At 42.7% G+C, this 13,287-nt stretch overlaps 1 protein-coding gene across 1 annotated transcript in view; it reads left to right on the top strand.

Annotated features, from left to right (window-relative positions):
• LOC129697689 (dynein axonemal heavy chain 8-like) overlaps positions 1-12,501 on the top strand; it is a 474,747-nt gene extending 462,246 nt beyond the window's left edge. Inside the window, exons 92-94 of the mRNA XM_055636398.1 lie at positions 4,628-4,817; positions 8,626-8,747; positions 11,862-12,501. Coding sequence (XP_055492373.1) covers positions 4,628-4,817; positions 8,626-8,747; positions 11,862-12,149 — 600 coding nt within the window. The 3' untranslated portion in view covers positions 12,150-12,501. The remainder of the gene's footprint in view (positions 1-4,627; positions 4,818-8,625; positions 8,748-11,861) is intronic.
• Positions 12,502-13,287: the final 786 nt, after the last annotated feature.

Here is a 13,287-nt window from a genome sequence, read left to right on the forward strand (position 1 = left end):
CTTGGACTGGAAAATTAATTTAAGCCATCGATCTAAAATGGAATAGTTTATCTCTAAGTTGACTCACATGTGTTCAAATAAAGGAATCAAATGGAGGGAGCAGAGGGAGCAATACCTATCTGCATTCAGAAATGGTGCATTAAAGTTGCAGTGGTTTATCATTATTATAACAGCTGGTCAGAGTTGCGAAGAAATGTTTAACCTGGGAGATGAATTCTATTCATACAACTTCACATCAATAGTGACAAGACTTTCTGATGTGACTGCTTGAATACCACCACTCTCTGTGCTCCCTGACAGATTCTGGTGTTCCAAGATCTGAAACAGAACTATTTAATCATTCGTTATTTGATTTAGCTTTCAACTGCGGTGGAGTTGCAGAGAGACAGCCTTTTGAATGTCTGGGCTGTTCTTGATCTTAAAAGACCTTGTCATTGTAAATGCTGGTTCTGAACTGTTCACACCTGTTTGGCATTACGGTTATTTTCTTGTGGAGTCATTTTCAGATTGACTCTGAGAGGCGAACTAATGGAAGGAGCAAACAGCGAGGCTATCTAGGAAATATCCTTACATTCCCCAAAGAACTTCTGTGAATGCATGTGTATAGTACTGGAAAGTGGGCAATGGGATAATGCTATTTAATAGTCCCCACCAATCAAGAGTGTAGGCTCTAAACAAAGTTCCTTCCTTTTTATCATTGTGAGTTTAGGATCCAGCCAGGAAGACTCTGAAGAAGGGTCTTGACCCGAAACGTCACCCATTCCTTTTCTCCACAGATGCTGCCTGTCCCGCTGAGTTACTCCAGCATTTTGTGTCTGTCTCCACTGTAAACTCTTTATTTTCTCCGCAACCGATACTTAACCTGTTGAGTGTTCCCAGCAGTGTTGTTTTTATTGATGGTACTAACTGACTGGAATTGGACTGGTTATTACTTGCAGGAAAGATAATCATGATATGACATTCAAGACATGAATGGCCAGTGTGTTGAAACATAGAAACATAGAAATTAGGTGCAGGAGTAGGCCACTCGGCCCTTCGAGCCTGCACCGCCATTCAATATGATCATGGCTGATCATCCAACTCAGTATCCCGTACCTGCCTTCTCTCCATACCCTCTGATCCCCTTAGCCACAAGGGCCACATCTAACTCTTAAATATAGCCAATGAACTGGCCTCGACTATCCTCTGCGGCAGAGAGTTCCACTCACCACTCTCTGTGTGAAAAAAGTTCTTCTCATCTCGGTTTTAAAGGATTTCCCCCTTATCCTTAAGCTGTGACCCCTTGTCCTGGACTTCCCCAACATCGGGAGCAATCTTCCTGCATCTAGCCTGTCCAACCCCTTAAGAATTTTGTAAGTTTCTATAAGATCCCCTCTCAATCTCCCAAATTCTAGAGAGTATAAACCAAGTCTATCCAGTCTTTCTTCATAAGACAGTCCTGACATCCCAGGAATCAGTCTGGTGAACCTTCTCTGCACTCCCTCTATGGCAATAATGTCCTTCCTCAGATTTGGAGACCAAATCTGTATGCAATACTCCAGGTGTGGTCTCACCAAGACCCTGTACAACTGCAGTAGAACCTCCCTGCTCCTATACTCAAATCCTTTTGCTGTGAAAGCTAACATACCATTCGCTTTCTTCACTGCCTGCTGCACCTGCATGCCTACTTTCAATGACTGGTGTACCATGACACCCAGGTCTCGCTGCATCTCCCCTTTTCCTAGTCGGCCACCAATTAGATAATAGTTGAACTATTCATTATTGTCTTTTGCTAGAGTTATGATTATTTTTGAAAATGTTGTATTATTTGATGAGATTGTGATACTGAGACATTGATCTTCATTTGGTAAACTAGAAAATTAATTCTTGTCTAATGGGCTAAAGCTAGACACAAAATGGTGGAGTAACTCAGCGGGACAGGCAGCATCTGTGGAGGGAAGGAATGGGTGACGTTTAGGGTTGAGACCCGTCTTCAGACTGATAGTCTTGGGAAAGAGAAACAAGAGATATAGATGCATTTAGAACACAGGAATGATAGATATACAAAAATGTAATGAGGATAAAGGAAAGATCTAGCTGCTTGCTAGATGAGAACGAAAAGATGGTGTGACTTGGGAGGGGGAGGGATGGAGAGAGAGGGTTACTTGAAGTTAGATAAATCAACATTCATACCCCTAGGTTGTAAGCTGCCCAAGCAAAATATGAGATGCTGTTGCTCCAATTTGCTCACCTTGACAATGGGGGAGGCCGAGGACAGAAAGGTCAGTTTGGGAATGGGAAGGGGAATCAAAGCGTTTGGCAACCGGGAGATCAGGAAGGTGTTCAGCGATACGATTGTTTCAGGTCTGGTATTTTGACCTCCAGATGTCATATTCATGTTTTGGGGTGGCAGTTCTCTGTCACATGTGGGGGAGACTTCCTTGCAATATTCCTGAAGGAGGCAGCACCCTTCTTCGACAGGTGGCACCGTGAGCTGGCAGCCTCGCCAGCAGCTCTTGTTTTTAGTATGTCTAAAAGTATGTTTTAGTGTGTTTTAGTGTGGGGTGGTGTTGGCGGGTTGGTTGTGTTGGTTAAGAATGTGTTGGTTGGGGGAAACTTTTTTTCGTTTTTTTAGTCACTTACCTTGGTGGAATGCGACTTTCCCCCCGAGTTGCATTTTGCCCTCCCTCGCGGCCTAACAGCTTAGACTGGTGCGGCCTTTCCCAGAGTCGGGTCCAGGGCTTCAGCAGCGTGTGTAGGTATGTTGCTAAGCCTACCTGAAGCGTCGTTGAAAATCTGCCCCAGCCCGTGTGTGTGATTTTGGCTCTGTTTTGAGGGGGCGGGTTTAAAACGCAATTTTTACTATGCTGTTGCAATCGAAAATGTTCAGCCTAGTAAATCATTAACGAAAAATCGCTGAAAGACCCCGTCGCAAAAGGTATTATTAGTTTTTATGGCCTTGTATAATAGTTATAGTAGTTTAAAAATCACTCTCTAAACCCACGACCTCTCGCAGCCCCAGGGTTTTATAAAGCAAACAATTAAAGGTATGTAGCTTATTTTTACATTAAAAAGGGCTTCTTAAGAACCCTATATACACAGTTTACTATAGCGAGTAGCTCATTTTGGGCTCTTTATATCCCGCAGTATTTTTCTGGGCATTTGAGGACACAAATCTACCGCAATGTGAACGTTCTAAACCAGCGCTTCACAGGAACCCACTAGAAAGCTGATTTAAAATGGACTTTAATTTGCAGCAATTGAACACAAAATTCCTTCCATTTGGCCTATAAATTAATGTAAATGAGATTTCAAAATCATGTTTTATTGTGAATTATTTATGAATATTATTTGGACACTTGGGCTATTTAAAAATGTTAATCATTTATTAAGACATGGATAGATGTTTAGATCTAGTAATTGAAGTTTGAAATTTGCTACACTTGGGTAACTAACTAATTATATCTTTTAATTTCAGGTCATCCAAGTAAGATTATTTTATATTTGTTTCAGAATGCTTCAATCTATGATAACTGAAAATTTCATTCAGTTCTCTTAATTTTTAAGAAGGTTATGGGTTTTTGACTGTTCACGATCACAGCTTTTTTGTAATGTCCATAGAAAATCAATAGGGAACAAGATGCTAATTTCCGAGTATGAAAATGTCCATAACTTTTTAAATACTTGAGATATGAAAGTGAATTAGGTGTCAAATTAAACTTCTTTTTATGCTTTATCTGGTGGAATAAATTACAGACTTGATTTTTTAAATCTCAAAATTTTGTAACATTGCTAGCGTGTGTAGTGCAGACTTTCCATCGCGGAGCCGGGCCATCCCTTGCCGGGGGGGTCGCCAGAAGAAGTTCTCCGACTGCGGAGGGTTTATGACCGCGACCAAGGATGAACAAAGGAGGAGGACTGACAACGTTATTGCCTTCCACCAGAGTAAAGAATGTTGATTCTGTAAAAAGCCTTGATTGCTACACAAAGTCTTTTACTAATAGTTTATTATAAGCACTACATACATACTATGCACTAGCTGTCCGTGGTCATCACTGGAGCTAGAGAGTGAGCTGGAGGTGGGGACACTACAATTATACAAGAGACAATGGGGAGTGGTTAGTAGTGGTGAGGTCACTATGTTAAAGGAACATGCACTGATCTACAGATTCCACTGTGGTGAATGTTCATGTTATATTCTATTGTGTATTGTGCTATTTTTGATTATATGGCTGCATGGTAAATAGAATTCCACTGCACCTTAATCGGTGCATGTGGCAATAAATGTGAACTTGAACTTGATCCATAGAGGGAATTCAACATTGTGACTAATCTAAGATTGTGTAACAACATGAGGAAGTGAAGTTTACAGTGCACTATATTTACATATTGTGTTGTGCTGCTGCAAGTAAGAATGCCATTGTTCGATCCGGGACAAATTACAATCTTGACTCTTTCCCAAGGATCCAGTAAAAAAAAAGGACTGAAATCTCTGAGGATAGACACAAATTACTGGAGTAACTCAGCGGGTCAGGCAGCATCTCTGGAGAAAATTGCTAGGTGACATTTCTGGTGGGGGCCCATCTTCAGACTGATTGTAGTGGGGAGACTCTCGACTCTCTAACTCTCAGAGACTTTTCCATTGCAGAATTTAATCGATGCCTTGGATAACATGTACGATGCTCGTGTCCCTGAGGGATGGAAGAAAATCTCCTGGGCCTCTTCTACATTGGGATTTTGGTTCACCGAGTTCCTGGAGAGAAATACACAATTTTCATCCTGGATCTTTGAAGGCAGACCCAATGTCTTTTGGATGACCGGCTTCTTCAACCCCCAGGGTAGGTACTAGTAATCTAAAGAACATCACACCGGGATTTGAAATGGGAAGTGGTGCTACCAAAAAATTCTTTGTGTTGTTATCTATTGTAATCACAATTGTACATCACTTTGATTTTGCACCAATTGTAGAAATAGGATTTTTAATGATGGTATCAGACCAACAGCATCCACCTTTATACAAAATCCACTGAGTAGTCCATTAAAGAGACATGAACGAATGATTGAAATCGGTCGGAAAGATGCTTTATTGTAAGAGTTGAAGGAATGAAAGAAAGCAAGGGGATGTAGGCGAGGTGCTAAGTTGGTACTTTGTACCTGTATCCACCAAGGAGAAGGATGTGGAGAACAATGTGTGGAGATTGACACAAAACGCTGGAGTAACTCAGCGGGACAGGCAACATCTCTGGAGAGAAGAAATGGGTGACGTTTCGGGTCTGGACCCTTCTTCAGCCTGTTCCGCTGAGTTACTCTAGCATTTTGTGTCTATCTTATGTTTAAACCAGCATCTGCAGTTCCTTCCTACACAGATCAGTGTGGAGAATACTAATATGCAAAGTCAGTTTGAGACTAAAAAGGTGTTGGAGGTTAGCTTTTATTTTATTTTAGTTTAGAGATACATTAGAGAAACAGGCCCTTCGGCCCACCGAGTCCACGCTGACCAGCGATCCCCGCATATTGACACTATCCTACACACACTAGAGACAATTTACACTTACACCAAGCCAATTAACCTACATACCTGCACGTCTTTGGAATGTGGGAGGAAACCGAAGATCTCGGAGAAAACCCATGCGGTCACGGGGAGAATGTACAAAGTCCGCACAGACAGCACCCGTGGTTTGGATCGAACCAAGGTCTCTGGCACAGTAATTCTTGAAGGTCATGAAGGTAGATAAATCCCCAAGACCTTATGGGATCTATTCCAGCTTATTGAGAGGGGCAAGAGAGGAGATTGCAGGTGCCTTGAAGAAGATCTTTGCTTCTTCTGTGGCCACTGGCAAGGACCGAGAGGACTGGAGAGTAGCTAATGTTGTTCCTTTGTTTAAGAGGATCCAGGGAATAATGGGCCAGTGAGCTTCATGTCAGAGGATTCGTCAGGAAAGGATCATTCTCTCACTTGGAAGAGTTAATTAGAGATAATAATAATAATAATAATATAATAATAATAATAATAATAATAATAATAATAATAATAATAATAATAACTTTATTTATAAAGCGCTTTTAGACAACATCAGTTACCACAAAGTGCTGTACATGGGAAGTCAACAAAAAGTTATTACAAACTACTAAAACCATTAAGACGACAGGACTATAAAAACAGTAAAAATTAAAAGACATTAAAAGCACTAAAACAGGAACAATGTCTCAGCCAGTGTCGAAAGCCAGTGAATAAAAGTGAGTTTTTAGGGAGGATTTAAAGATGGACAGTGAAGGGGCCTGTCTGATCTGCAGCGGCAAGGTGTTCCAGAGTGCCGGGGCAGCAACAGAAAAGGCTCTATCCCCTCTGAGCTTCCGCTTAGACCTTGGTACCTCAAGGAGCAGCTGATCCGCTGACCTGAGGCACCAGGCAGGAGCATATAGGTGGAGCAGCTCAGAGAGGTAAGGCGGGGCGAGGCCATTCAATGATTTAAAAACAAATAAAAGAATTTAAAAATGAGATAGTTAGCATGGCTTTGTACACAGCTGGTCATGTCTTATTAACCTTGTTGTCGGGAATTTTGAAAATTATAAGGATGAGTAGGTTATAGTTTGGTTAACCCTGGAGCTCAAGTACTGGGGAGCATGATGGGAAAATGGCTAAGATAGAATGTAGTTAAAATAGCTAAAGCTGAAACATTCTGCTGAGAACCAGGCTTCCTTATCATTAGGGGAGAGTGTAGTCCTTAGTTCTGTCTTGGTTCTCATCTGTTGCAATCTTCCATTACACCTGCTCTTTGTCACGGTGTTCGGCAGGCAAGTCTCCCAAAAGTTAACAAACGACCCCATTTAGCGAGTAGAACCTTGACATTTATGTTACATATCTACATAGAAACATAGAAACATAGAAATTAGGTGCAGGAGTAGGCCATTCAGCCCTTCGAGCCTGCACCGCCATTCAATATGATCATGGCTGATTCCAACTCAGTATCCCGTACCTGCCTTCTCTCCATACCCCCTGATCCCCTTAGCCACAAGGGCCACATCTAACTCCCTCTTAAATATAGCCAATGAACTGGCCTCAACTACCCTCTGTGGGAGAGTTCCAGAGATTCACCACTCTCTGTGTGAAAAAAGTTCTTCTCATCTATACATGTTAGATATAAGGGAGAATTTTCAAAACAACAAGAAACGCAAGATTAAAGTTAACTCCGGGGAAAGACAAAGATGGAAGGTTACAGAGATTGATTAATGATGGTTTATTTCAATTCCACAAGTAACCATTGTGTCAATATTGTACACTTACTTTGCCTTGTTGAAGCAGTTTGGGCTTGCTTTCCCCATGTACATCGCTAAGGCCTTTATTAAACCGACTTGTTTGAGAGACTCACCACTGATCTGTGAGCTGTTTTATTTTGTGCCTTTGCCGATCTTAGTAAAGTCAAATATAGGGTACAGGTAAAGTACAAAATTCACTCCTATAGACGTCATCGATTTTATTGAGGAGGTGGCAAATGTGATCTATGATGGTAGAGATGTTGTCTACACAGATCCTGCAGGGAAAGGTAACTTTGTTATTGCAAGTCAGAAACTGACAAGTGCCTCACCACATAGATACTATTCACTTCATAACGCAATGCTCTACAACATGAGGTTTCCTAGGAACACAGCTATCTGTTATTGCCTGTAATTACCTGTGATATGTAACCTATTATAACAAAAGTGTGTAATTGGATAGGTATCAGGATAATATTTCCATGCACACACGACTGGAACTATCGGGTCTAAATATTAGGTAGTGACAATTGAATTATTAGTGAAATCAGCAAGGATCTCTTTATTCATGACCACAGGGAGACAAGGAGAATATTTACATTTAAGGCAAAGCTAGATCAGCATATGACATGGAAGGATGTGTAACGGGTTTAGCTGAAAAGATTTCAAGAAGACTTGTGTCGGGTTTGATCTCAGTAGTCCAGATCTTAGTGTGTAAGAAAGAACTGCAGATGCTGGTTTAAATCGATGGTAGACACAAAATGCTGGGGTAATTCAGCGGGACAGACGTCTGAAGAAGGGTCACGGCCCGAAACGTCACCCGTTCCTTCTCTCCAAAGATGCTGTCTGTCCCGCTGAGTTACTCCAGCATTTTGTGTCCATCTTCAGTCCAGATCTGAGGATGGACATGACAGCTTGAATCAAATAGATTGATTCTGTGCTGTGAATGCTTGGTTTCACTGTTTAATATTCTGTAAATTAGAATGATGTTGCAGTTGCTACATTGGCAGAAACGTGGAATTTAGTACAACTACAAGGGCCACACAGCGCAGATAGCGCAGCGTAGAGTCGCTGCCTCACAGCACCATGGACTCGGCCTCCATCCCGACTACGGGTGCTGTCTGTACGGAGTTTGTACGTTCTCCCCTGCGTGGGTGTTCTCCGTGATCTTCGGTTTCCTCCCACACTACAAAGACGTACAGGTTTGTAGGTTAATTGGCTTGGCGTAAATGTAAAAATTGTCCCCAATGTGTGTGGAGTAGTGTTAGCGTGCGGGGATCGCTGGTCGGTGCGAACCCGGTGGGCCGAAGGGCCTGTTTCCGCGCTGTATCTCGAAACTAAACAAAACTAAACATATCAAAAACAATTGAATTGAAATCATTTTATGCACAGGATTCTTAACTGCAATGAGACAGGAAGTAACACGAGCACATAAAGGTTGGGCCCTAGACAGCGTCACTCTGCACAATGAAACTACCAAACTGATGAAAGAAGAAATCAAAGTGCCACCAATAGTAAGTAGGCATCCATTTTACACCTATACATTATTGCCATCTCCACCAGTACAGGTATAATAAATATCTCATGTGTAGCAACATCACAGACAAAATATGAAACACAAATTACACAAACTCCACAAGACAGTGAAAAGATAAAGCCTGCAAAAACAAGAGAGTGGTGTTGTTATAACTTATAAATGTTATAACTTAGATACCAAGTCCATGGTGGTGGAAGACGTGGTCCGTAGTATTGCGCGGATGAGGTAGGATCAGTGTTGTACAGGTCGGCTCAAGAGCCTGTTGTCGCAAGGATGGTACTGAAACTGCTGCCGTGGGATTTCAAGCTTCTGAAACTCCAGTCTGATGGCAACTGGGAGGAGAGGGAACGGCCCGGATGTTGGAAAAGCTTCATGATAGATAGATGCCACCTCCTTGTGGCAGCTCTTCACTTAGATGCGTATGATCATAAGGTCATAAGGAATAGGAGCAGAATTAGGCCATTCGACCCATCAAGTCTACTCCGCCATTCAATCATGGCTGATCTATCTCACCCTCCTAACCCCATCCTTCTGCCTTCTCCCCATAACCATATAACCATATAACAATTACAGCACGGAAACAGGCCATCTCGACCCTTCTAGTCCGTGCCGAACACGTATTCTCCCCTAGTCCCATATACCTGCGCTCAGACCATAACCCTCCATTCCTTTCCTGTCCATATAACTATCCAATTTATTTTTAAATGATAAAAATGAACCTGCCTCCACTACCTTCACTGGAAGCTCATTCCACACATCTACCACTCTCTGAGTAAAGAAGTTCCCCCTCATGTTACCTCTAAACTTCTGTCCCTTAATTCTCAAGTCATGTCCCCTTGTTTGAATCTTCCCTACTCTCAGTGGGAAAAGCTTATCCACGTCAACTCGGTCTATCCCTCTCATCATTTTAAAGACCTCTACCAAGTCCCCCCTTAACCTTCAGCGCTCCAAAGAATAAGGGGCTAACTTGTTCAACCTTTCTCTGTAACTTAGTTGCTGAAACCCAGGCAACATTCTAGTAAATCTCCTCTGTACTCTCTCTATTTTGTTGACATCCTTCCTATAATTAGGCGACCAAAATTGTACACCATACTCCAGAATTGGCCTCACCGATGCCTTGTACAATTTTAACATTGCATCCCAACTTCTATACTCAATGCTCTGATTTATAAAGGCCAGCATACCAAAAGCTTTCTTTACCACCCTATCTACATGAGATTCCACTTTCAGGGAACTGTGCACAGTTATTCCCAGATCCCTCTGTTCACCTGCATTCTTCAATTCCCTACCATTTACCATGTACGTCCTATTTTGATTTGTCCTACCAAGATGTAGCACCTCACACTTATCAGCATTAAACTCCATCTGCCATCTTTCAGCCCACTCTTCCAACTGGCATAAATCTCTCTGTAGACTTTGAAAATCTACTTCATTATCCACAACCCCACCTACCTTAGTATCATCTGCATACTTACTGATCCAATTTACCACACCACCATCCAGATCATTGATGTACATGACAAACAACAGTGGACCCAACACAGATCCCTGAGGCACCCCACTAGTCACTGGCCTCCAACCTGACAAACAACCATCCACCATTATTCTCTGGCATCTCCCATTCAGCCACTGTTGAATCCATCTTGCTACTCCACCATTAATACCCAACAATTGAACCTTCTTAACCAACCTTCCATGAGGAATCTTGTCAAAGGCCTTACTGAAGTCCATATAGACAACATCCACTGCTTTACCCTCATCAATTTCCTGAGTAACCTCTTCAAAAAATTCAAGAAGATTAGTTAAACATGACCTTCCAGGCACAAATCCATGTTGACTGTTCCTAATCAGACCCTGTTTATCCAGATGCTTATATATATTATCTCTAAGTATCCTTTCTATTAATTTGCCCACCACTGCCGTCAAACTAACAGGTCTATAATTGCTAGGTTTACTCTTAGACCCCTTTTTAAACAATGGAACAACATGCGCAGTACGCCAATCCTCCGGCACTATTCCCGTTTCTAATGACATTTGAAATATTTCTGTCATAGCCCCTCTATTTCTACACTAACTTCCCTCAATGTCTTAGGGAAATCTGAAACCCGTACTAATCAAGAATCTATCAATCTCCGCTTTAAAAATATCCACTAACTTGGCCTCCACAGGCTTCTGTGGCAAAGAATTCCACAGATTCACCATCCTCTGGCGAAACAAATTTCCCCTCATCTCCTTCCTAAAGGAACATCCTTTAATTCTGAGGCTATGACCTCTGGTCCTCGACTCTCCCACTAGTGGTAACATCCACTCTATCCAAGCCTTTCATTGTTCGGTAAGTATTTGGGGGACAGATTAGTGATAAAAGGAGATCTGCTGAAGGAACATTGTATCAGGCAGCATTTGTGAACAGTTTTGATGTTTTGCGACTTACAACCTTACCCCCACAGCTGCTGCATTGACCCTGTGAACCTCCCCAGCAGATTGCTTGTTGCTTTAGAAAAATGGAATAGGCCAACAGTTGAGAGTGAGGATAGTTGGGACTCGAGCAAGCAGCCAGCACCAATTCATTGGGTGGTCATCGTGGCGCAGCGGTAGAGTTGCTGCCTGACAGCGAATGCAGCGCCAAAGACCCAGGTTGGATCCCGACTACTGGTGCTGTCTGTACGGAGTTTGTACAATAGACAATGGAAAATAGGCCATTCGGCCCTTCGAGCCAGCACCACCATTCAATGTGATCATGGCTGATCATCCCCAATCAGTATCCCATTCCTGCCTTCTCCCCATATCCCCTGGCTCCGCTCTTCCCGTGACCTGCGTGGGTTTTCCCTGAGGTCTTCGGTTTCCTCCCATACTCCAAAGACGTACAGGTTTGTAGGTTAATTGGCTTGGTAAATGTAAAAATTGTCCCTAGTGTGTGTAGGATGGTGTTAATGTGCGGGGATCGCTGGTCGGCACGGACCCGGTGGGCCGAAGGGCCTGTTTCTACGCTGTATCTCTAAACTAAACTAAACAATGTTCACTTACTATTTAACAATTCTATTTTCCGCTGAATATTTTTCCAACATTCATCCGTTGCCTATTTGCTTGGCAGGAAGGAGTTTACATCTACGGCCTTTACCTGGATGGAGCAGGTTGGGACAGGAGAAACATCAGACTGACGGAATCTATAGCCAAGGTTCTTGTTACCATGCTGCCTGTCATCTACATATTTGCCATCAATTCCACTGCACCTAAAGACCCCAAATTGTACATCTGCCCAGTCTACAAGAAACCACAGCGTACTGACCTAACTTTCATCACTTCCCTGTGTCTGAAAACAATCCAGCCACCTGACCACTGGATCCTCAGAGGGGCTGCCTTACTCTGTGATATCAAGTAAAACACAAATTATTTCACAAATAAAGATGTTTTTTAGATAATTTTATAGTAATGTATCTGACTTTGGATGTTGAGTTATCATTTCCATGCAGCATTTGTACCTGCCAGTCGGAAGAAAAATCATCAGCTTTTTTTTAAATTCAATAAATCCATTTAGCCTTAGTTTTTTATACAGTTTCTTAATTATTGTATAACTCCTTTATTTCAATGATAATGACAAGCAAGCTGAACAACTTCTGGCCAGAGAGCAGGGAACACCCCTGGTTTTCAAAACAGTGACAGCCAAGAGGTCAGGTGGGGAAAGCAAGTAGTGTCCCATTGGAAAGACTGCACCTTTGACATCCTCTTCCTAAAGGAACGTCCATTAAGTTTGGTTTTAGTTTAGAGATACCTGTACAGCACAGATACCCACCTTCGACCCACCGAGTCCGTACCAAACAGCGACCCCCGCACATTAATACTGTCCTACACTAGGGACAATGCTTACATTTACACCTAGCCATTTATACAAACCTGCACGTCTTTGGAGTGTGGGAGGAAGCCAGAGATCCCAGAGAAAACCCACACCGGTCACAGGGAGAACGTACATACTCCGTACAGACAGCACCCGTAGCTGGGATTGAACCTGGGTCTCTGGCGCTGTAAGGTAGCAACTCTATCACTGCGCCACCGTGCCGCCCTCTGATACTATGACCTGTGCACTATTGAAGTGTTAGATCTCGGAGATGAGACTTGGATAACCCTAATAATGCAATGTGATTGTTCTACAATTAAATAACAACACGTCCCCGTGGTAATGGGGCAGAATTATAACGCCATGTGGTGATGAATGAGTGCATGCAAGGATCTGCAGGTGCTAGTTTACAAAAACAGTGACAAAGTACTGGAGTAACTCAGCCAGCAACTCTGGGGAACATGGAGAGATGATGTTTTGCTCAGGGCCCATCTCGGGTACTCTTTCCCTCTGCTTGGGTAGCATACATCCCAATGGCACAAACATTGAATTCCCCAATATTGGGTAACTACAAAACCTTCCCCTCTCCCTTCATCCCCCTAACATCCGCCCCCACCCTCCATCTTCTCCCCTGTGCTCTCCTTTCTAAAGGTTTGTCCTTTCTGTTCTGAGGCTGTGCCCCCTG

Source organism: Leucoraja erinacea, chromosome 5 (genome assembly GCF_028641065.1).
Source record: "Leucoraja erinacea ecotype New England chromosome 5, Leri_hhj_1, whole genome shotgun sequence".
In the NCBI taxonomy this organism is placed as follows: Eukaryota; Metazoa; Chordata; class Chondrichthyes; order Rajiformes; family Rajidae; genus Leucoraja; species Leucoraja erinaceus.